The 24,518-nt window shown below is 53.3% G+C and overlaps 2 protein-coding genes across 3 annotated transcripts in view; one reads left to right on the forward strand and one right to left on the reverse strand.

The window, feature by feature from the left end:
* The window catches only part of ASMT (acetylserotonin O-methyltransferase), a 28,511-nt gene extending 14,269 nt beyond the window's left edge, over nucleotides 1-14,242 (forward strand). The window contains 4 exon segments of one of the 2 annotated variants that reach the window (NM_001285598.1): nucleotides 3,197-3,315; nucleotides 4,581-4,721; nucleotides 7,770-7,892; nucleotides 13,962-14,242. In NM_001285598.1, the coding sequence (NP_001272527.1) occupies nucleotides 3,197-3,315; nucleotides 4,581-4,721; nucleotides 7,770-7,892; nucleotides 13,962-14,173 (595 nt within the window). In that variant the 3' untranslated portion in view covers nucleotides 14,174-14,242. 2 annotated transcript variants of the gene reach the window in all.
* On the reverse strand, nucleotides 10,828-12,934 carry LOC108634517 (actin-related protein 3). The gene has a single exon (XM_018044445.1). It carries the CDS (start codon nucleotides 12,736-12,738, stop codon nucleotides 11,482-11,484), a length of 1,257 nt encoding a protein of 418 aa, XP_017899934.1. The 5' UTR covers nucleotides 12,739-12,934; the 3' UTR covers nucleotides 10,828-11,481.
* Nucleotides 14,243-24,518: the final 10,276 nt, after the last annotated feature.

Here is a 24,518-nt window from a genome sequence, read left to right on the forward strand (position 1 = left end):
TTGGTTGCTTCCACGCCTTGAATATTGTGACTAGTGTTGCTGTGATCGTCGAGGTGCGTGTATCTTTTCAAATTATGGTTTTCTCCAGGTATGTGCCTCAAGGTGAGATTGCTGGGCCATGAGTTCCGTTCAGTCGCTCAGTCGTGTCCGGCTTTTTGCAACTGCATGAACCGCAGCACGCCAGGCCTCCCTGTCCATCACCAACTCCCGGAGTTCACTCAGACTCACGTCCATCGAGTCAGTGATGCCATCCAGCCATCTCATCCTCTGTCGTCCCCTTCTCCTCCTGCCCCCAATCCCTCCCAGCATCACAGTCTTTTCCAAGGAGTCAGCTCTTTGCATGAGGCGGCCAAAGTATTGGAGCTTCAGCTTCAACATCAGTCCTTCCAAAGAATACTCAGGACTGATGTCGTTTAGGATGGACTGGTTGGATCTCCTTGCAGTCCAAGGGACCCTCAAGAGTCTTCTCCAACACCACAGTTCAAAAGTATCAATTCTTCGGCGCTCAGCTTTCTTCACAGTCCAACTCTCACATCCATACATGACCACAGGAAAAACCATAGCCTTGACTAGACGGACCTTTGCTGGCAAAGTAATGTCTCTGCTTTTGAATATGCTATCTAGGTTGGTCACAACTTTCCTTCCAAGGAGCAAGTGTCTTTTAATTTCATGGCTGCAGTCACCATCTGCAGTGATTTTGGAGCCCCCCCCCCCCAAAAATAAAGTCTGACACTGTTTCCACTGTTTCCCCATCTATTTCCCATGAAGTGATGGGACCAGATGCCATGATCTTCGTTTTCTGGGTGTTGAGCTTTAAGCCAACTCTTTCACTCTCCTCTTTCCCTTTCATCAAGAGGCTTTTTAGCTCCTCTTCACTTTCTGCCATAAGGGTGGTGTCATCTGCATATCTGAGGTTATTGATATTTCTCCCGGCAATCTTGATTCCAGCTTGTGCTTCTTCCAGCCCAGCGTTTCTCATGATGTACTCTGCATAGAAGTTAAATCAGCAGGGTGACAGTGTACAGCCTTGCTGGACTCCTTTCCCGATTTGGAACCCGTCTGTTGTTCCCTTCCCTAGTGCTTGACTGTGTTGAGATCATTCCATGTGATTTGCTTTTAATGAGTGCAGGTTAAAGGTGCCTGTTGACACTGGCTTCGGGATCACCTGCCCCGGTTTGAGTTCTCCTTCGCTGACCACCCCTAGGAGACTTCTAGGAGCGCGGTAGTACTTTACTGGGAGCCGTGCAGAGCTTGGGAATATTGAGTGCCCGTCAACGCGGCTTCTATAGTCGCTGTTACCACAATCGGCCACAAGGCGGCAGTATTGCTCCAGGGAATGCTTTCGCTTTTCTTTCTCCCCTTCGTTCTTTCGTGGTTTCTTTACATTGGAGCAGAGTTGACGATCGGAGAAGGCAGTGGCGCCCCACTCCAGCGCTCTTGCCTGGAAACTCCCATGGACGGAGGAGCCTGGTGGGCTGCAGTCCATCGGGTCGCTGAGGGTCGGACCCGACTGAGCCACTTCCCTTTCACTTTTCACTTTCCTGCATTGGAGAAGGACATGGCAGCCCACGCCAGGGTTCTTGCCTGGAGAGTCCCAGGGACGGGGGAGCCTGGTGGGCTGCCGTCTGTGGGGCCGCACAGAGTCGGACACGACGGAAGCGACTCAGCAGCAGCAGAGCTGAGCATCAGTGATACGTTTGCTTCAGATGTACAGGACGTTGGTTCAGTGAGACACAGACACGTGTCTATCCTTTTGTCGGTTCTTTTGCCCATGTAAGCTGATTACTGCGTGTTCCCCAGACTGCCCCACGCTGCTCAATAGGTGCATTTTCATCATCTGTGACATATACATTCATGCCTGGGAAAATCCCGTGGGTAGAGCAGCCTGGTGGGCAATGGCCCATCAGGTCACAAAGACTTGGACACGACTGAGGTGCTTGAGGATGCTTGCCCAAAGTGTATTTGTTATTCGCCAACTCAATTTTTCCTTTCTCCCTTTTTTATAAATAAAATTTTTGATAACATTAGTAGGTTTTCAAAGTTTAGGTCTTTCCTGGTGGTTCAGACTGTAAAGAATCCGCACGCAATGGTGGATATCTGTGTTCAGACTCTGGGTCGGGAAGATCCCCTGGAGGAGGGCATGGCAACTCACTCCAGGGTTCTTGCCTGGAGAAACTCACGGACAGAGGAGCCTGGTGGGCTACAGTCTGTGGGGTCGCAAAGAGGCCGACAGGACTGAGAGACTAACACTTTCTAAGTTTGTGGTTTTTTTTGGTAAAATGGTTGATTTGCATGAATTTCTAGTCCCTGCCTGTCAGCGGTGTACTGCCTGACTTTCTCTCTCTGAGTTCCTTTCCTGAGTATAATAGCCACTCGGTCCATCCACGCTGCCATCAGTGGGAGTAATCTGTTCTTTTTCTTGGCTGAGTAATACTCCAGTAGAAAAGTTAGGCACTCGTTTGATCTGTCCAGAATGAGCCGGGAAATCCTCTTTATGTGGGGGGTGGGGGAGGCTGTGGAAAGAGACAAGCCTGGGGCTTTGCAGGCAGCACCAGCGTGAGCTGTGGGTGACTCGTCCGATGACGTATGGGGCCGCAGGGGTCAGACCGTGCTGGTGACTTTTTGACGACTAGTCAGACGATGCTGATGGCTTCGTGACTGTCTGCAGTGTGTGGGGGCTGCTCCCAGGGTGGGGCGGGAAATGCACCAAGGATTAAGGGGGCAGGGTGGTCACTGCTGAGGGTCCTGAGACCTGGCGCCTGCTCTGCACCCCATGTACTCTTCCCCGCCTCCCTGCCTCCTCACTGACTCCAAAGCCACAGAGCAGCCTCAGCGGAGGGTGAGAGGAGAGAGGCGGCCCCCTCCCCCTACCCACCCCGCAGTGTCCGTGGCTCCTTCTCACCTCTGTCCCCTCCCGAGACCCTCCTCCCCGTTCCTCCTGGGACCCAGCTCCCCGTACACTTGTCTCCACCTCCCTGAATCCCCGTCATGCCCAGCCCTCTCCCCCAGCCTATGTGGACACCCCCTGCGGCCTCCAGCCTCCCGCATTGCACAGCTGACCCGGTGGCCTGGCGCTCCAACCCGGTGGGTGGAGGACCCAGGTCTCTGCTCAGCTCGGGGGCCCCCGGGTCGTTGCTCAGGGTGATACCCACCGGACTCCACGTGGTTCTCATGGGCTCGTCTCGTCGTGTTCCAGGTCCGAGGACGAAAGGCTGCGGTTCATGGAGGGCCTGCAGGACGTGTGGAGGCTGGAGGGGGCGAGTGTGCTGGCCGCCTTCGACCTGTCCCCCTTCCCGCTCATCTGCGACCTCGGGGGTGAGTGTCCGCCCCGGGCCTCGGAGCTGTGTTTGGAAACCTGTTTGTAGACCCTTGGCCTTCCCTGGCGGCTCAGATGGTGAGGAATCCGCCTGCAGTGCAGAACTCCTGGGTTCGATCCCTGCGTCGGGAAGATCCCCTGGAGGAGGGCATGGCGACCCACTCCAGGATTGTTGCCTGGAGAATCCCATGGACAGAGGAGCCAGGGAGGGCTACGGTCCATGGGGTCACACAGAGTTGAACACAGCTGATGTGCGTTAGCACACAGGCACACTATATTGAGTGAAATTCCCTGCGCTGTGCACTAGGAACTTGTCAAGTATCAGCGTGCTTTATAGTAGCGCGCCCACGTCCGTCCCACTCTCGGATCGGCGTGCTTTATAGTAGCGCGCCCACGTCCGTCCCACTCTCGGATCGGCGTGCTTTATAGTAGCGCGCCCACGTCCGTCCCACTCTCGGATCGGCGTGCTTTATAGTAGCGCGCCCACGTCCGTCCCACTCTCGGATCGGCGTGCTTTACAGTAGCGCGCCCACGTCCGTCCCACTCTCGGATCGGCGTGCTTTACAGTAGCGCGCCCACGTCCGTCCCACTCTGCGCATTTATCCCTCCGCTCTTTCCCCGTTGGTAGCTGTGCGTTTCCTTCCCGTGTCTGAGAGTCTATTTCTGCTTCGCGCCTGAGTTCCTTTGCATCGCATTTTACGTTCCACGTGCGGCTGACACCACGTGGTATCTGTCTCTCTCTGTCTGACGAACTTCACTGAGTACGATCGTCCCTGGGTCCATCCGCACTGCGGCAGATGGTATCGGTTTGTTCTTTTTCACGGCTGCGTAATATTCCGCTGTATATATATATATACACATGTATACATCTTCTCTATCCATACCTCCGTCGATGGACCTTTAGGTTGGGGTTATTTTATAAAATAAACATCCCTGACTGTGGGATGTTCACGCTGCTGGCATCTGGACCGAGGTCTCCATTTCCTCACCCGGGTGTCCCCCGGAAATGTCTCCCACAGGCAGACATGGGCACGTCTTCCCGTAGCATCTGCCCAGGGGCTTCCTCTGCCTGGCCGTCGTCTGTCCTTGGGCGGACGAGGGGAAGCCATCAGGTCAGGGTCTACGTGGAAGGTTGGTGTATGGGTTGGTCCAGCCTGGAAGATACCTTAGGTGCAGGGCTTTGTAAGTGAGCCTGTCACCATGGAGACCGGACTGTGGGTCCCGCCCAGGTCTGGGGGCCGTCACAGTCCAGGCCCTCTTGCAGGCGGTTCCGGGGCTCTGGCCAGGGCGTGCGTGTCCCTGTACCCGCGATGTCGGGTCATCGTCTTTGACATCCCAGGAGTGGTGCAGATGGCAAAGACACATTTCTCAGCCTGGGAGGACGAGCGGATCAGCTTCCATGAAGGTGGGTGTCTGGAACGCTGTCTGTGTCCACGGGGAAACAGACGGGTCCTGGCGGGCTGGGGCGATGGAGACGCTGGGCGTTCAGCGTGGCTTTCTGGACCGTCCAAACACACCCCCTTAAAATGGAGCTTCCCGGTGGCTCAGCGGTAAAGAATCCGCCTGCCAGGGCGGAAGACGCGAGAGACGCAGGTTCGATCCCCGGGTCGGGAAGATCCCCTGGAGAAAGAAATGGCAGCCCACTGCAGCGTTCCTGCCTGGAGAATCCCCATGGACAGAGGAGCCTGGTGGGGCTACGGTCCACAGGGTCACAGAGAGTCGGCCGTGAGTGAGCACACGGGCGTTTAAACAGCACTGTGACGCAGGATGGACGGGGGAGGGTGGGAGGGTCTTGCTTTCCTGCAGTTAATTCTTTCCTGAGTGTTTCACTGAGTTCAGTGTGTCTCCTCACCCAGAGTTTGTAAACAGGACTTTAGGAAATTAGGCGTTTGCAGAGGTGATGGAGTGAAGGGTCTGAGATGAGGTTCCTCCTGGATGGGGGTGGCCCTAAACCCCAGGGACAATGTCCTTATAAGACATAGAACAGAAGAGACACGGACGCAGCAGAGAAGCCATGTGGAGACGGAGGCGGAGACGGGAGGGAGGCGGCCACCAGCCCAGGGATGGCCGCCTGGAGCCCCCGGAAGCTGGAAGAGGCGGCGAGGACCCTCCCCTGGAGCCTCTGCAGGAAGCTCAGCGCTGGGACCCCTTGACTTTGGACGTCTGGTCTCCAGGGCTGGGGGAGGACGGATGTCCTGGTCTCTGGGCATTTCTTACTGCCGTCCCGGGAAACTCACGTAGGTATTTACAACCAGCTCGTGTGCGAGTGGCAATGAGTGACGTGGGTTGAAGGCTAGGTGAGGGGACAGTTATCGACTGAAAAGACAGAAGCTCCTCAGACGTCCCAAGGCTCAGAAACCACAGCAGCTTTGCCGACCGCTGCGAGGGACTGGTGCTTGCCTTGGAAACGTGGGGCGCCGTTCCCAGCTGCGGGCCGTCACTTCGGTACCGAGGTCTGAGCTGCAGACACCCCGTACCTCCGTGTGTAGACGCAACTGGCTGTTCATGCCTCTTTTTCTCTGCTGTCTTGGGAGGAAGACAGCAGGTGGGGGGTCTCATTTCTGTCCCCTCTGAGCTCTGCCAAGAACTCCCTATTATTATTACGATTATTGTTATGATTTTGGCCATGGGATGCAGCTTGTGGGATCTTAGTTCCCTGCCTGGGGGTTGAACCTGCTTTCTTGGTCATGAAAGCACAGAGTCCTAACTACTGGACAACAGGGGAATTAATTCCTTATTTTATTTTTTTTTTAAAAGTTCACCTCCAAGTTCAGGGCATCTCAAGGGACAGGCCACCAGCATTCCATCCAGGGCTGTATACCGGGGCGGGGGGCACTCTGACTGACCCGAGTGAAGGGTCAGCTCCTTTCCAATGACTCTGTGTCTGACAGGCGGATTTCAAGGTGTGCCAGACGGTGTCCTTGAAGGACTGGATGCTGCTTTTATTTAAAATTCTTAAATTTAGATCATCAGGAAGTTTTCTTTTTGAGGGGGCATGGGAAATGGGGGTCTTTATGTTAGATTTTTTTAAACCATTGACTTAAAATATACTGAATCTGAATGACTGAGTTTGGGGAGCCCCCCTTCGATTTTGTGCTCAGAAGGAGGACCTCAGCGTGATCTTCTCGGAGATGTTAACCACCTCTGGGCATCTTCTCGGAGATGTTAACCACCTCTGGGCATCTTCTTGGAGATACATGTGCTGACGGTGTTACTTCTGTGCCTCACCTGGGAAATGGGGCAAAGAAGGAGACTTTGGGGGACTTCCTCGGTGGCCCAAGAGGCTAAGACTGTGAGCTCCCAGTACAGGGGGCCCTGGTCCCGCTCCTCGTCCCGTCCCTGGTCCCGCCCCTGGCCCCGCCCCTGGCCCCGCCCCTGGCCCCGCCCCTGGTCCCGCCGCTGGCCCCGCCGCTGCCCCGCCCCCGGTCCCGCCCCCGGTCCCGCCGCTGGCCCCGCCCCTGGTCCCGCCGCTGGCCCCGCCCCTGGCTCCGCCCCGTCCCAGCCCCCGGCCCCGCCCCTGGCCCCGCCCCTGGTCCCGCCCCTGGTCCCGCCGCTGGCCCCGCCGCTGGCCCCGCCCCCGGTCCAGCCGCTGGTCCCGCCCCTGGCTCCGCCCCGTCCCCGCCCCCGGCCCCGCCCCTGGTCCCGCCCCTGGTCCCGCCGCTGGCCCCGCCGCTGGCCCCGCCTCTGGCCCCGCCGCTGGCCCCGCCTCTGGCCCCGCCCCTGGTCCCGCTGCTGGTCCCGGGGCTAAGTTCCTGCATGCTGCAAGACCCAGTGCCAGAAAGAAAGAAAGGGGAGGGGGAAGGAAGCCTGAGAAAGAGAAGAGAGAAGAAAGAAAGAGAGAAGAAGAAAAAAGAAACCAGGAAAGACACTGCAGGCCCCGTTGGTTTAAAGGAAAAAGAGTGGAAAAAGAAGCAGCGGGGAAGCTGGCAAGCGAGATGGACGTGAAATGGAAGCGTTCGTTGCCCAGTCGTGTTCGGCTCTTCGCAATGCACAGACTGTAGCCCGCCAGGCTCCTCTGTCCATGGGGGTGCTCCAGTCGAGAATGCTGGAGTGGGTTGCCATTCCCTTCTCCAGGGGGCATCTTCCCAACCCAGGGATCCAACCCAGGTCTCCCACATTGCGGGCGGGTTCTTGACCATCGGAGCCCCCTGGGAAGCCCGGGAAGGTTGGGGACCGCTGCTTTAGGGGTGCTGTTTACATGAGAGTTTCTGAAATGGAGTAAAAATAAAACCGTCGTCCAGAGCTGATGCGGAAAGGGGGCCTAAAGGGAGTATCCCATCATTCAGCGTCGTCTCAGCATCACGCGGAGATGTTGTCTGTTTCGGGAGGTCAGCAGCTGGGGGGATCTGGGGACAGGTCTGTGTGTGCAAGTGACCCAGCCATGCTGGGCGTAGGTGTGCTCACGTGGAATTGACAGGCAGGCTGACAAGAGGCCCCCGCGCCTGTGTTGCAGGGGATTTCTTCAAAGACCCCCTCCCGGAGGCGGACCTGTATATCCTGGCCAGGGTCCTGCATGACTGGACCGATGCCAAGTGCTGCCACCTGCTGCAGAGACTGTATCGGGCCTGCAGGACAGGTAGGTGGCGGGGACGCTGGGCGCCGGGCCCCGGGCTCCACTCAGGGCAGAGGTACCAGCATCCCGACGCACTGAGGGCTCGCAAAACCCGTCACGGGGACGCAGATGTGCGTCTGTGTGTGAGGAGGCCACCTTCCTTTTCGAGACATCACCACGTCCCGGGCTCCCTCTTATCATCTCTTTTTTTGCCACACGTTTCCACATCCCCCCCTGCCAAGCTGAGGTTCTCAAAGTACGGTGACATTTTCAGGAGTGAAGTCTTTTATGGAGGGTTGTGTCTAGAGCCCTTCGGTGGGGGAGCTCTAGGAAGTGTGTTGTGCAGAAGTGAATTATTTATGTTTGAATGCGTACTGAAGTTACTTGATGGTGAGTTTGTTTTTTTTTTTTTTTTTTGACTTTGTGTAGAGGGATGTTTGAAACCTTGGTCCTTTAAATTTATTTTTACTGATTCATTTCTTTAGCTGGTGGCTCAGATGGTAAAGCGTCTGTCTACAATGTGGGAATCGCGGGTTCGATCCCTGGGTCGGGAAGATCCGCTGGAGAAGGAAATGGCAACCCACTCCAGTACTGTTGCCTGGAAAATCCCATGGACAGAGGAGCCTGGTAGGCTACAGTCCACGGGGTCGCAAAGAGTCGGACACGACTGAGCGACTTCACTTACTTACTTCTGTAGCTGTGCGCGGCCTTAGCCACGGCACTGGAGGTCTTCCATCTTTGTTGTGGGATTCGGGATCTTTCGTCGCGGCCTGCAAGTTCTTCGGTGTGGCAGGCGAGGTCTAGCTCCCTGACCAGGCGTGGAACCTGGGTCCCCTGCTTTGAGCATTCAGAGTCGTAGCCAGTGGACCTCTGAGGACGTCCTTCACTGGACCCTAGTATTATTATTATTATTTGTTTGCCTTGTTCTGGTCCATACCTGACATCATCCGAAAGGAAGAAAAAGCAAGGTTAGCACAAAGAGGAAAATCGCCCAGGAACGGATATAGCTGTATCCGCAGCCTGGAGAACCCCATGGACAGAGGAGCCTGGCGGGCTGCAGTCCCTGGGGTTGCACAGAGTCGGGCACGACTCAAGCGACTCAGCACGCAGCCACATACAGCTAATTCTCTTTGCTGTGTGGCAGAAACGAACGCAACATTGTAAGGAAGCTATATGTCCATAAAAATTTAGTTAAAAGAAGAAAAAAAATATAAAGTTGCCAAGTGGGGTAGTGGCCTGCCTGCAGTTTTTCCGTTTAGAATATGCAAGGCTCGGCGTCTCCAAGGTCACAGAAACTATGAGTTTCCCCCGCAGGTGACTCTGTGTGGGCTCTGGTTCACTTCCTGTGTTTCCGTTCAGTCGCTCAGTCGTGTCTGACTCTTTGCAACCCCAGGAATCGCAGCACGCCAGGCCTCCCTGTCCCTCACCAGCTTCCGGAGTTCACTCAGACTCATGTCCATCGAGTCAGTGATGCCATCCAGCCATCTCATCCTCTGTCGTCCCCTTCTCCTCCCGCCTTCAATCTTTCCCAGCATCAGGGTCTTTTCCAAGGAGTCAGCTCTTCGCATCAGGTGGCTGAAGGATTGGAGCTTACGCACATATATATACACAAATTTCAGGTGGTGCTGTGGTGAAGAACTCAGCTGCCAGTGTAGGAAACTTGGAGACGCATGTTTGATCCCTGGGTCGGGAAGATCCCCTGGAGGAGGAAACGGCAACCCCCTTCAGTATTCTTGCCTGGAGAGTCCCATGGACGGAGGAGCCTGGTGGGCTACAGTCCACGGGGTCGCAGAGAGTCAGACAAGACTGAGCGACTGAAGCTGCGCATATATAACACATAAAGCATGTTATATTTACATTTAAAGTTTATATATTAAGCATCTACTTTTAAATAATAAACGAATACATGGATGTCAATAATATAAAATAATAGTTATATAATTTGTGTTATTTTTGGATATCCTTAAAAATAAATATCATGAAAAATGTTAAAATGTATAAAATTTAAATATTTAAATACTACTTGTTTACAGTAGAACTATACTACACCTGTGTATGTAGTTACATTACAGGCTGTGATAGTTGCTCAGCCATGCCCGACTCTGTGTGTGTACAGCCCATGGAATTCTCCAGGCCCGAGTACTGGCGTGGGCAGCCGTTCCCTTCTCCAGCGGATCTTCCGGACCCAGGGATGGAACCCAGGCCTCCCGCGTTGCAGGTGGATTCTTTACCAGCTGAGCCACCAGGGAAGCCCAAGAATACGGGAGTGGGTGGCCCATCCCTTCTGCAGCGGATCTTCCCGACCCAGGAATTGAACCTGGGTCTCCCGCATGGGAGGCGGGTCCTTTACTAACTGAGCTGTCAGGGAAACCCATGTCTATATGGGTGTGTGTGTGTATGTATGTATGTGTGTGTTACACGTGTTTGCATCTGTACATATATGTGCAGAAATATGTATTGACACACTTAGAAGTTGCATGCATGACCTTACAGAAGGCGCTCTCTCTGGACAGCGCAGCTAGGAGAATCCCCCAGATCTGGAGGCAAGGCTCTTTTCCTCACGTTCTTGCTGCTTGGAGGTCCCATCTCAGCCTCTCCCCACGAGCCTCCTACTGATGGTCAGCCCCACTGTGTCTGCATCGCGGCAAATTACTGCCCGTGATGCACGGATCTGACTTTGGTGTCTGGGGGAGGGAGTGTGGGCATTCCTAGCCACGAGATCCATTGTCCAAAAAGGACGCGGGACGTGGTGACTTTTCAAGGAAGCCAGGAGACTGGCTTAGGACGTGGCGTCTGGTCTGAGAATCGGGTCAGAATGTGTATGAGCTGTGCTTCCATCGCTTAATTGGCACACTCATGTTTGTGCTTTCAGCGAAAATGACGTGACGCATCGTTTTCTGGATTTGTTTCTTTTTTTTTTTTTTTTTTACTGGTCCAACAGTCTTGTCTTTACTTTTCCTTTAAAGCGAGAAAACAGAATGCGAGTAATCAGAAAGCACTAGCAGGCATCAGTTAATCCAAGACACTAGCTTCTTAGTTCCAAAAGCACTTGCAAAGAAAACCACTGGGGGGCACAGGAGGGTGGAAGCACTTCATAATAACTGGAATCCCATGAGTGTGTGTGTACGCCAAGTCTCACAGGCTATTTTTTGTATTTATCCTTTACTTGGTCACTTTTTTTTTTACCCTCAAATACTAGTTTTTCTTTGACTTTTTTTCCTCAAAGTATAAAAAGTATGAAATATAAACAAGCTCTTGCATTGCACACTTCAAAGTGTACAATTCAAGCATTATAGAGCTATCTACATACTGATAAATCCCATCAAATCTTGGATAATTCAATAATATACAAAATACCAAGGCACAGAAAGAACTAAAACCCACTTCTTTTTGATACACGTAAGATTCAAATATTCAATCTAAAGAAAAACACAATCATTTTGGCTCTCCTCTACATTCGCATGTTGATATACTTATTAAAATATTCCTGTATAATTAATGTTTGGTCTTATTATTTCAAGTCAGGTTTAAAACCAGCCATCCAGACAAAACAGGTAATCAGAAAGACTATTTCTTCCCCACCTCCCTAACCCCAATAACTATGAAGCCAATTTTACGACATGACTCCAAACACTGGATTGTGACGACAAATGCTAGGTCCAATTTCTTCATAATCCTTTTTGGTGTGGCATACTTGGTAGAACTCAGGTGTGGAAGCCAGCATAGATCCTCCAAACCAAACTGCATATCGTTGCATGTGATGTGTAATGACTTGTACATCAATAGGTTTTGGCTTCAATCTACCACCACTCAATTCCTCACTTAATTTCAGCCTGGCATCTACAGTTCTTTTCAAATCTCTTTGCAAACGACGTCCAAAGTCCCTGAACATGGTTGAACCTCCAGAGAGGACAATATTCTTGTAGAGAGGACGTCTGACATCAATAGGACAATTCTGAATTACTTCATCTACAACTTCCGAGATAGGCTGGGTAAAGTCTGGGTTAGCAAACTCTGGATGAAAAAAGATTTCAGGTCCCAAGAATCTCTCATATCCAACATCAATGGAAAACTCTTTCTTTGAAATAGCATTGATTCCAGTATACTGTTTAATCCACTTTGATCCATCTGTATCATACTTGTTAAATTCTTTTACTAAGTCTGGGCAGACATAACTATAGCGCTCCTTCACTGCCTTAGCAGTTTCCAAGGATTGCTCTGGAGGAATTCCTACTTCTCGGTCTCTCAACAATTGCTGAATAAAATATGTTATATCTCGTCCTGCGATTGGAATGTGCTTAATACAGCTGCCAATCACATACCCTTCAGCCACAGGGATGACATGAGTGACACCGTCTCCACTGTCTATTACCGTACCGGTCAACGTCCGTTCTCCTACTTGTCTGGAGGTCCAAGATGCAGCTAAGGCAAGAACGGCCTGTACAGCAATGTACAAGCCAGGAACATTGAAGGACTCAAACATTATTTCAGCAGTATATTCCCTGTTTTCTGGAGTATTCAGTGGAGGTTCAGTCAAAAGAAAATAATGATCTTCAGGTTCTGCCCTTAAATATTTAAAGATCACTTGCTCCATAAACCTTTCCATCAAGTCCCAATCTTCAACTATACCATGGCGGATTGGCCACTTTGTTGCATATGTAGGTTTTTCTATTGCTTCATCACCAATGAAGAAGTCTAGGTCATCAACACCTTTCATCACCCTCCTTTGAGCTTGATCTCCCACTTTTGCTGACTCCTTAATAGCAATACAGGAAGGGATGATAAACTGTGGTTCTGTATTTCCAGCATATCCTAATTTTGTATACCCCGTGCCACAGTCCACCACACAGGCCGGCAGCCGTCCCGCCATCTTCCTCCTCGCCTGCTGCTGCTGCTGCCGCCGTCTGCTCCGTGCCGGTTGGGGCCAGGGATGGGCGGCGGGAGGTAGAAGCTATCTGACCATCCACGGCCGGGCCACCCTCTCCGTCTGGGGGGGAGCCGGGGAGCCGAAGCAGTAGCGAGAGAGAAGCAGGCTCGGTCAGCGGCTACCACTTCCGCAACCCGGGCAGGCCTGGATTTGTTTCTAAGCGACGAAGCTGGAAAATAAGAAAGAGCGGTCGCGTGTCCTTTCCCGGGCCTGCGTTCCGAGTGATGCGCTTTGGGGATCGATGGTCCTTTTCCCGCCTCCCTCCCGCCTCTGCGTCTGTTCTCACGTGGCTCCGCCTCTGTCTCTGCTTCTCTCCTCTTGTGTGTCTCATAAGGGCCCTGTCCTGGCACGGCAGCCCTCTCCAGCATTCTTGGCTGGACAGTCCCGTGGACATGAGGAGCCTGGGGGGGCCGCAGTCCACGGGGTGGGAAAGAGTCAGACACGGCCGAAGCGACTGAGCGCGCTCCTGGTTACATCCCGTGCAGCCAGAGGGGGGTGGGCAGTGTGTGCAGACGCAGCCCTGCTTAACCCTGCTCACGCTCCAGCGCCGCCGGGCCACGCTGGCCTCTAGAGCTGGGAGGGAAGAGGGGACGGTGGCTGTGTGTCCTAGGTCAGGGTCTGTCCTGAGGGGGATCCTACATCAGGGTCTGTCCCACGGGGGGCGGGGTCCTAGTCAGGGTCTGTCCCTCGGTGGGGGGGTCTTACATCAGGGTCTGTCCCATGGGGGGTCCTAGGTCAGGGTCTGTCCCACAGGGGGGTCCTAGGCCAGGGTCTGTCCCTCGGGGGGTCTTACATCAGGGTCTGTCCCGTGGGGGGTCCTAGGTCAGGGTCTGTCCCGTGGGGGTCCTAGGCCAGGGTCTGTCCCTCGGGGGGGGTCTTACATCAGGGTCTGTCCCTCGGGGGGTGGTTTCCTAGGTCAGGGTGTGTCCCACAGAGGGGGCGATCCTAGGTCAGGGTGTGTCCTGCAGGTGGTCCTAGGTTTGGGTCTGTCCCTCGGGAGGGTCCTAGGTCAGGGTCCATCTTGCAGGGGAGGGTGGGAGATGCCCAGAGCTGTGGGCTAATCTGCGCGGCGGGGGTGTAGGCAGGAAGCCGGGTGAGGAGAGAGTGGACAGCGGGTCCTGGGCCTGGGCTGACCCTCGCTCAACCCCTCACCCTCCCTGTGGCAGGTGGCGGCGTGCTGGTCATCGAGAGCCTCCTGGACGCGGACGGGCGGGGCCCCCTGACCACGCTGCTGTACTCGCTGAACATGCTGGTGCAGACCGAGGGCCGTGAGCGGACGCCCGCCCAGTACTGCGCGCTCCTGGCCCCCGCCGGCTTCCGAGACGTGCAGTGCCGGAGGACGGGGGGAGCCTACGACGCAGTCTTGGCCAGAAAGTGAGCCCTGCAGCGTGTGACCCCCCCGTCATGGCGCAAGGCCTGCGATGAAGAGGCGGTGTCGGTCACGTTTTGATTCTGCCTTTCTTCTTTTTTTTCCCCTTGTCGTCCGTCTATTTTACGCTTTTCTTGTTTTCCTGCCCTGTCGAGGGATACGAGGTTTATGCCCACGGATGGTCACTTTGCGTTCTATCTTGCTTTCTTTCATTATCCTTATTTTCATTTCATTCCAGTCCATTCTATTTGCTTCCTTCCTGTGAGGGAGTGAAGGTCTGAGATGAGGTTCCTCCTGGGTGGGGGTGGCCCTAAACCCAGCGACAAGGTCCTTGTAAGACACGCAGGAGGGGAGACACGGACACAGAGGAGAAGCCACGTGGAGACGGAGGCGGAGACGAGAGGGAGGCGGCCACCAGCCCAGGGACGGACGCCCGGAGCCCCCGGAGGCTGGAAGAGGCGGGAACGACCCTCCCCTGGAGCCTCTGCAGGGAGCCCAGCCCTGGGACCCTTGACCTCGGATGTCCGGTCTCCAGGACTCAGGGAGGGTGGATGTGTGTGGTTTTAAGTCATGACCCCATTTGACATCGTTTGTTTTGGCCGACCCAGGACACTCATACACAAAGTAATGGAGAGGTGATGGACAGATCTCAGATTGTTTAAGTTTGCAAAAGAAGAAAAGAATTGATGGTCTGTTTTGTACCATAGAGTCCAAGAGGTCTGTCATGAGGACTGTTAATATCGCCTCCTTCAGCAACTTTCTGATGTACGATAAATAGAGTGGCATGAGCCACCATCACCCCCTGCATGTCGTGTGGCTTAAACCTGGGGGTCTGGGCCTCTGACCGTCTTTCCCCGTTTTGTTCACCTCCCACCCCTCACCTGTGGCAGCAAGCTGTCTGTATCTGTGACGTTGTTTCCAAGATGGCCCTTCCCTCCTCCAGGGTGTCTTCCAAGGTGGCCCTTCCCTCCTCCAGGGTGTCTTCCAAGGTTGCCCTTCCCTCCTCCAGGGGATCTTCCAAGGTGTCCATTCCCTCCTCCAGGGCGTCTTCCAAGGTGTCCATTGCCTCCTCCAGGGCGTCTTCCAAGGTGTCCATTGCCTCCTCCAGGGCGTCTTCCAAGGGGGCCCTTCCCTCCTCCAGGGGGTCTTCCAAGGTGGCCCTTCCCTCCTCCAGGGCGTCTTCCAAGGTGGCCCTTCCCTCCTCCAGGGCGTCTTCCAAGGTGGCCCTTCCCTCCTCCAGGGTGTCTTCCAAGGTTGCCCTTCCCTCCTCCAGGGGATCTTCCAAGGTGTCCATTCCCTCCTCCAGGGCGTCTTCCAAGGTGTCCATTGCCTCCTCCAGGGCGTCTTCCAAGGTGTCCATTGCCTCCTCCAGGGCGTCTTCCAAGGGGGCCCTTCCCTCCTCCAGGGGGTCTTCCAAGGTGGCCCTTCCCTCCTCCAGGGCGTCTTCCAAGGTGTCCATTGCCTCCTCCAGGGCGTCTTCCAAGGGGGCCCTTCCCTCCTCCAGGGGGTCTTCCAAGGTGGCCCTTCCCTCCTCCAGGGCGTCTTCCAAGGTGGCCCTTCCCTCCTCCAGGGGATCTTCCTGACCCAGTGATCGAGCCTGGGTCTCCTGCATTGCAGGTGGGTTCTGTACCATCTGAGCCCCCAGGGACGCCCATGACAACCTCTAGGTCCATGCATGGGGCTGCTGATGGCTGCATTCCACTCTTTTTTAGGGCAATAGTGTTCTATTATATATATGTGCCCCATTGTCTTTAACCATTCCTCTGTCAATGGACAGCTTAGCGTGTGTCCACGTCCTGACTGTTTTGGAAATCCATCTGAGTCATCTTTTAGGCTCTGCATGTGAGCAATATGACACTGCATTGGTGGTTCTCTGTCTTCCTTAGTTCCCTCTGCATGAAAGCAGTACTTTATGCTAATGTATTTCACGGTGACATAGCGTGTGTGGTACGTGGGGTCTCTCTGGACCGGAGATCAGACGGGTCTCCCCTTTATTGGCCGGTGGAGTTTTAACCACTGGACGGCCGGGCCAGTCCCGTTAGATACACTTTATAATCAGAAGCCAGGCAAAACCTCAACTATCATTTCTGAAGAAACATTTCGTCTTTGTTTTCGGTTGAGCTGGGTCTTTGCTGCTGTGTGTCTTTTCTGTAGTTGCGACGAGCAAAGGCTGCTCTCTTCCTCCGCTTTTTTGCCTACTGTCTGCTTTCCGCTTCGGAGCGTCTTCTCTCTCGCTGCAGAGCACAGGCTCTCGGGCACACGAACTTCAGTACCGGCTGCTCGTGGCCTCAGCGGTTGTGACGCCCAGGGCTCGCTGGCAGTGGTGCGTGGGTTTTCTGGCTCCAACGACGTGTGAGGATCTTCCCGCAGAGATCGAGCCTGGGTCTCCTGCATTGGCAGGTGGATTCTCAAGCACTGCATGACCGGATGAGTCCAGGAAGCTGTTAATAATCATGGTGTTTGTATTTACGTATATGTTTCCCCCCGAACTGTAACCTCTGTGATCACCCGCGCGGGGCTCCATCCCACGGGTGTCATTGGTCCGAGCTTCAGTCCCTTCACCGTCCACCGAAACCATCACAGCATTGTTAATCGGCCGGACTTCAATACAAAATAAAAAGATTTTCCAGAAGTGTAGGAAGAAACATAATTTACCACTTGATGACACGCTAGGCTAATGGGCTGCTGTTTTTTTGTTGTTTACTCACCAAGTCAAGCTTTACTTTTTGGGACCCACAGGGACCGCAGCACGCCAGGCTTCCCTGTCCTTCACTGTCTCCTAGAGCTTGCTCAAACTCACGTCCATCGAGTCGGTGATGCCATCCAGCCATCTCATCCCCTGCCGTCCCCTTCTCCTCCCGCCCTCAGTCTTTCCCAGCATCAGGGTCTTTTCCAGTTCTTTGCATCAGGTGGCCAAAGGATTGGAGTTTCAGCTTCAACATCAGTCCTTCCAATGAACATTCAGGACTGATCTCCTTTAGGATGGACTGGTTGGATCTCCTTGCAGTCCAAGGGACTCTCAAGAGTCTTCTCCAACACCACAGTTCAAAAGCATCAATTCTTCGGTGCTCAGCTTTCTTTATGGTCCAACCCTCACACGCACACATGACTACTGGAAAAATCATAGCTTTGACTAGACGGGCCTTTGTTGGCAAAGTCATGTCTCTGCTGTTTAATTCGCTATCTGGGTTTGGATGGTGCCAGTTGAAGCGACTTGGCCTTGTTGGATAGAGCGCACACTTGGAAACGCTGAGCCATGCGTTGCGGGTCGGCCAGGTGTGGCTGCTCTTAGGAGATAACAGAGCAGACTGCTGAATCTGACCGGGGACAGGAGCGTTCATCTTGGGTGTTGCATCCTGGAACCTCCAGGTGCCGCCTTTGTGCGGCTGGAATTGAATGTCAAGCTGATGCAGTTACGGAAGAAAGATGCCCTGGAGGTGGTGCCTGGGGGCTCTCGTTTTGCTGGAGATATGGGGTTGGAATTGGCTTCCTGTCTACTCATGTCTGACTTATGACTTCTAATAATTTCCCCGCTGTTCCGCCTGAAGACTGGAGCGGTGTATGAATAGATGTACTTAGTTCTGTGGTTATATAGTGGCTGTTTATACTGCAGCCTGGCATGCTGAGGGCTTGCGAAGAGTCAGACACGGCTTGGCGACTGAACAAAAGCAACAATAATAAAATACGATGCCGCAGAAAACAGACGTGCACCTATCTGTACATACCTGCTTGTCTGCGTGTGTGCGCGCGTGTGTGTGTGCGCACGTGTGTGCCTCCACGAGTGCCTGTGATGATAGCCCTCTATCCGTGTCTTTATTTCCGACCACACTGCTGTCTTCGTATTGTCTGGAACCTAACTCTGTGATCTGTCTGTACGTATAAAAACCTGTGTGTGCTAAACAGATTATTTTTTTTTCAAAACAACTCTACCATTTATTTCAATAAATGGAATCTGTATATGTTTTTTTTTTTTTTTTTTTACAGCTGCTGGGACACCTCATTTATTCCAGGTGGTCATAGAAAGAGGTATTCCACATGACTGAATTAGATAAAGTCTGAATTAATTTTTTTTCTTTCTGGAGTATGTGCTAGGCTGTGCTTGGACTTAGATGGTGAAGAATTTGCCTGCCGTGCAGGGGACCTGAGTTCGATCCCTGGGTGGGGAAGATCCCTTGGAGGAGGAAATGGCAACACCCCCCAGTATTCTTGCCTGGAGAATCCCATGTACAGAGGAGGCTCGGGGGCTGCAGTCCATGGGGTCACAAAGAGTCAGACAGGACTGAGAGACCAACAGCTATGCTACGTCACTTCAGTCGTGTCCAACCCTTTGTGCCTTTGTGGACGGCAGCCCACCAGGCTCCCGTGCCCATGGGATCCTCCAGGCAAGAATACTGGAGCAGGTTGCCATGCCCTCCTGCAGGGGATCTTCCCGACCCAGGGATCGAACCTGAGGCTCGAACCCACAGTGCAGGCGGATTGTTTCACAGTGAGCCACCAGGAAACCCTATAAACATATACGGATCCATATAAAGGGGTCAAACCTGCGACTCCTGCATTGCAGGAGGATTCTTTACCACTGAGCCACGGGGCAAACCCTTTCTTGAGTACAAATTTGCTACCAGCTTCCGCTACATTCCTCAGTGGGGTTTGGCGATGATGACGACTTTCTTTCTCTCTGTTTCTTTTTTTTTTAAATTCCTTCTGTTTCTTTCTGCCTCTTGTCTTCTCAGCTTCTTCTTTTTCTCTTAGTATCGCACGGTTCAAAACTCCTGATGTATCTCTGCACTTCTGTTCCATGATGGTTGATCACAGGAGACTGGAGTGAGCTCCCTGCGCTGTGGGGTAGGGCCTTGCTTCTTACCCACCCTGTATGCGATAGTTTGCAGCTGCTAAGCCCCAGACCCCCCGAATCCGTCCTGCCCTACCCCTCCCCGCCCTTGGCAATCACAAGTCTGTTCTCTCTGTCTGGCTAAACGCACACTGAGATAGGGACGCTCCGGAAGCAGTTTTCCCCCTTTATCTCCACGGGGTCGCAAAGAGTCGGACACGACCGAAGCAACTAGGGCGTTTTTATCTGCTTGAAGGACGTGGGGTTTGAGCGGGAAAAAGTGATTCCCCGTCTGCCTGCAAACAGTGATGTGTCTGCCTTTGTACAAATGGGCCGTTTACCCGTTTCGCCTGTTTCCAGTCTGATTGTAATTTGCCACATAAGGAGCTGGCTTGAATTAAATTTTTTTAAACTGAAGAGAGATCATTTACAACGCTGTGTTAATTTGAGGTGTACAGCAAAGTGGGTCAGTTGTGTGTAAATATATGTGCGTGCTTAGCTGCCCAGTCGTGTCCGACTCTTTGTGACCCCACGGACTGTAGCCCGCAAGGCTCCTCTGTCCGTGGGATTCTCCAGGCAAGAACGCTGGTGTCGGTTGCCATTTCCTCCTCCAGGGGACCTTCCCTACCCAGGGACTGCATCCGAGTCTCCTGCCTTGCAGGTGGATTCTTTACCACCAAGTCACAAGTATTCACTCTTTTTTAGATTATTTTCCCAGATAGGTCATTATATTCTTTTTTTTAACTCTCTGTTTTTGGGGGAGGGGGCACATGGACCAGCCTGTGGGAAATTAGTTCCCTGACCAGGGGTTGAACCGCCTGCAGTGGGAGGACAGAGTGTTAACCACCAGACGGCCCGGACGGCCCATCATGGGTCGCTGAGGAGAGTTCTCTATGCTATACACTCGGTCTTTACTTGTCTCTTTCATACACAGTCACGCCAACCCCAGTCTCCCAGTTTATCCCTCCTGCGTAACTTTTTTTTTTGTTAATTGGAAGGACTGATGCTGAAGCTGAAGTTCCAATACTCTGGCCACCTGATGCAAAGAGCAAGGAGATCCAACCAGTCCATCCTAAAGGAAGTCAGTCCTAAGCATTCTTTGGAAGGGACGGATGCTGAAGCTGAAACTCCAGTACCTTGGCCACCTGATGCGAAGAGCCGGACGCCTTGGAAAAGACCCTGATGCTGGGAAAGACTGCAGGTGGGAGGAGAAAGGGACGACAGAGGATGACGGTTGGATGGCATCACCGACTCGCTGGACATGAGTTTGAGTAGACTCCGGGAGTCGGTGACAGACAGGGAGGCCTGGCGTGCTGCGGTCCGTGGGGTCGCAAAGAGTTGGACGTGATGGAATGACCGAACAACAGAAATAGAAATTCTGTGCATAGTGGGTCCTAGAAACGCCATCAGTGCCTCCGTGATGGCAAGCAGGTTGCCCAGCGCAGGGGAGAGACTGGCCCGAGGGGGAAACTGGGGGAGTGGTGCTTAGGGCCTCTTCCTGGTTAGCCCTTTGTGGGTCTTTCCCTGGAGGACTGCCCTGCACGTGCTCTCCACGGAGGGGAAGTCCTGCCCTTCTTAAGTCACAGGGCGTGACGTTTGCCGACTGTGAAGAGTCAGGTGCAGGGAGAGGAAGAGGTTCTCTGTGTCTGATGGAGCTCGCGGGTGGGGAGGTCCTTCTGTTCCCCGTGGGGCTCAGGTGTTGGCCTTGACTTCCCCCCAGATGTCTGTGTTTCCTGCCTGCTCCTCACCTCTGGCTTCCGCCGCACATTTCTCGGTTCAGTTCAGCCGCTCAGTCGTGTCCGACTCTTTGCGACCCTATGGACTGCAGCCTGCCAGGCCTCCCTGTCCATCACCAGCTCCCGGAGTTTACCCAAAGTCATGACATGACCATTGAGTCGGTGTTGCCATCCAGCCATCTCATTCTCTGTCGTCCCCTTCTCCTCCCGCCCTCAGTCTTTCCCAGCGTCAGGGTGTCTTCCAATGAGTCAGCTGTTTGCATCGGGTGACCAAAGTATTGGAGTTTCAGCTTTAGCATCAGTCCTTCCGCTGAATATTCAGGACTGATTTCCTCTAGGATGGAAAGGCAATTTCTCAAGGCCCCTCTGAGTTCATCTTCAGCGACTTCACTGAGGCTTCCCGAGCAGATGAGCCTGGACTGAGTCAGACACACACAGCTTTGCTCTGCTGATTCTGCTGGGTCCTGGGTGCTCTTGAGGACCCTGAGATAGCGACCAAACCCCAGTTTACACAGGAGACTAGGATGGTCCAGACCAGAGGTCCCCAGCCTTTTTGGCACCAGGGGCCAGTTTCGTGGAAGACCGTGTTTCCATGAACCATCAGGCGGTGGGGATGCTTGCTGGCTGACTCAAGCACTTTGCATTTACTGGGCGTGCGTGCTGAGTCGTGTCTGACTCTGCAACCCCGAGGACTGTGGCCCTCCAGGCTCCTCTGTCTGTGGGATTCTCCAGGCAAGGATACTGGAGTGGGTTGCCACGCCCTTCTCCAGGGGATCTTCCCCAACCCAGGGATGGAAGCCATGTCTCCTGCATTGACAGGTGGATTCTTTACCACCTAGGTCACTGGGAAAGCCCATCAATAGCTATATGTATATAAATCACATTTATAAATATGTAACATACATTTCTCTGGCTGCTCTGCCCATGGGATGCTCCAGGCAAGACTACTGGAGTGGGTTGCCATGCCCTCCTCCAGGGGATCTTCCCCACCCAGCGATCGAACCCAGGTCATCTGCATTTCAGGCGGATTCTTTACCAGCTGAGCCGCTGGGGAAACCTTGCTTTTTTGTTTGTTTGTTTTTTGCAGTTTATTTCTGTTATTACATCAGCTCCATGTCATAGCATCCTTCAGGCATCGGATCCCGGAGGCTGGGGACCCTTGGTCCAGACTGGTGGGATGAAGAAGACCCTGCTTCATTCTACCTGTGGTGGCTCATGGGTCCCCTTCCAACGTAGCTGAACACGTCCATTTCTGCCACATGCTAATTTCCAGAGCGTTGGACACTTGTTGAGATTCCCTGGTGGCTCAGACTGTAAAGGATCCGCCTGCAGTTCAAGAGACTCGGGGGTGATCCCTGGGTGGGGAAGATCCCCTGGAGGAGGGCATGGCAACCCACTCCGGTATCCTTGCCTGGAGAATCACATGGACAGAGGAGCCTGACGGGCTACAGTCCATGGGGTCACAGAGAGTCGGACACGCCTGAGGGACTGAGCAGCCAGATGTGTCCTTTCAGGTTCTTTCCTCCCCCATTTGTAACCTTTGCAGCCTGTACCATTCATTTTCTTCCCCTTTCTTCATTTCTGTGTGAGCCATCCACTCTTGGCTGCTATTTTTTACCTCCTGAATGAGCAGGGTTATTTATATACGGAGAAGTGGAGCCACATTACTTGAAAAAAAAAGGAGAAGCTGTTACCTCAGACCCAGGTCTTGGGCATGTGGAAAGATCAGAAGGAAATTGAGCGTCGGGCCGTACCTGCTTCGACGGAGGCTTCGTGCAGACCTGAGCTCATGGCTTCCGGGGATGCGTACGTGAGGGCGGGGCAGCTGGGCTTCTGAGCCTGATTTCCATCCTGGGGCTTTGGAGAGAGGGGTGGTCTGCCTTGCATGCTGGCCGGCTGGGGTTGCCACGCACAGCTCAAGTTTATTGACGGATTAGAGGCTTCTCAATTGTGCTGCTGGAGAAGACTTTTTTTTTTCTTTTAATATATAATTAGTGTACAGTATTGTGATGATTTTGGCCATGTATCAGCGTGAACTGGTCACAGGTACACGTGTGTCCCCATCATTCTTGACTCTGTTCCCAGCTCCCTCCCCACTCCGTCCCTGCACACGCCACAGAGCTCCGGCTCTGGGTCCCCTGTGTCGTGCATAGGACTTGCCCTGGTCACCTCTTTTGCCTGTGCTAACATACATGTTTCAGTGCCATTCTCCCAAGTCATCCCACCCTCACCTCCTCCCACAGAGTCCAAAAGACTGTTCTACACATCTGTGTCTCTTTTGCTGTCTCGCATACAGGGTTATCATTACCGTCTTTCTAAATTCCATATATATGTGTTAGTAGACTGTATTGGTGTTTTGCTTTCTGGCTTACTTTACTCTGTATAATTGGCTCCAGTTTCATCCACCTCATTAGGACTGATTCAAACGTATTCTTTTTGATGGCTGAGTAATACTCCATTGTGTATATGGACCACAGCTTTCTTATCCATTCGTCTGCTGATGGACATCTAGGTTGCTTCCGTGTCCTGGCTATTATAAACAGTGCTGCGATGAACACTGGGGTCCATGTGTCTCTTTCAATTCTGGTTTCCTCAGTGTGTATGCCCAGCAGTGGGATTGCTGGGTCATAAGGCAGTTCTGTTCCTAGTTTTTAAAGGAATCTTCACACTGTTTTTTGTGAGAGTCCCTTGGACTGCAAGGAGACCCAAGCAGTCCATCCTAAAGGGAGTCAGTCCTGAATATTCACTGCAAGGACTGATGCTGAAGCTGAAACTCCAATACTCTGGCCACCTGATACAAAGAACTGACTCACTGGAAAAGACCCTGATGCTGGGACAGATTGAAGGTGGGAGGAGAAGGGGACGAGAGAGGATGAGATGGTTGGATGCCATCACTGACTCAAGGGACATGAGTTTGAGTGAGCTCTGGGAGTTGGTGATGGACAGGGAGGCCGGCGTGCTGCAGTCCATGGGGTCGCAAAGAGTCAGACACGACTGAGCAGCTGAACGACAACAACCCCCAGAGGATGTCCTGGGTTCGGTGGGCTTCCCCCCAAGCGTGTGCATGTGTTTATGTCCAGAATCCGTGACAGTGGCCTCGTTTGGAGACACGGTCTCTGCCGACGTTATTAACTGAAGGATCTGCAGACGATGTCTTCAGGATTATCTGGTCAGGGGACATAAGAGGTTTCTATTGTGTTCATGTTAGTCTTGCCTACAGATTTGGGCTAGGCTGCAGAAACATCCCAGGACAGAGCGTCGACTTAAGAAAATTTGCACACCGTGAGACTTTCGAGCTACGTTTTATTTGGGGGCTAAATGAGGACGGCATCCCGGGAGAGAGCCCCTCAGAGAACTCTGAGAAGTTGCTCCAAAGAGGTGACGGTCAGTGTACAGGTGATCCTGGTGAAGGGGGAGTTCTCGCAAACATTTCTCTTTGCAGAGAGTCTTTGGTTGGTCACCGGGGGTTGATGTCTTCTCCCCATGAAGCGATTCGGTGCTTTTCCAGATATGGCAAGATGCAAGCGCTGGCTTTGTAACATCGGCTCCTGAAAATACCCAACTGTGTGAAGAGCTGTCCCGCCAGCCTTTCCCAGAGTGCAGATGCCTGGTGTCTGCTCTCCACCCTGAGCCCCTTTTGGGGGGTGTTGAAAGTCTGCAGCGGCAGCAGCAGCTGATTTAATCCCTGCAGACGTGGCAGGCAGGTGCCCGTTTGGAGTGGGGAAAGCAGAAGGAACCGGGTTTTTTTTTTTTTGTTTGTTTGTTTCGTGGGAAGAAAATCCTGCATGCG

Source organism: Capra hircus, unplaced genomic scaffold (genome assembly GCF_001704415.2).
Source record: "Capra hircus breed San Clemente unplaced genomic scaffold, ASM170441v1, whole genome shotgun sequence".
Taxonomy (NCBI): Eukaryota; Metazoa; Chordata; class Mammalia; order Artiodactyla; family Bovidae; genus Capra; species Capra hircus.

Excerpts from the sequence above, each read along its gene's own strand:
- LOC108634517 (XM_018044445.1), bottom strand. The coding sequence starts at position 12,738 with ATGGCGGGACGGCTGCCGGCCTGTGTGGTGGACTGTGGCACGGGGTAT.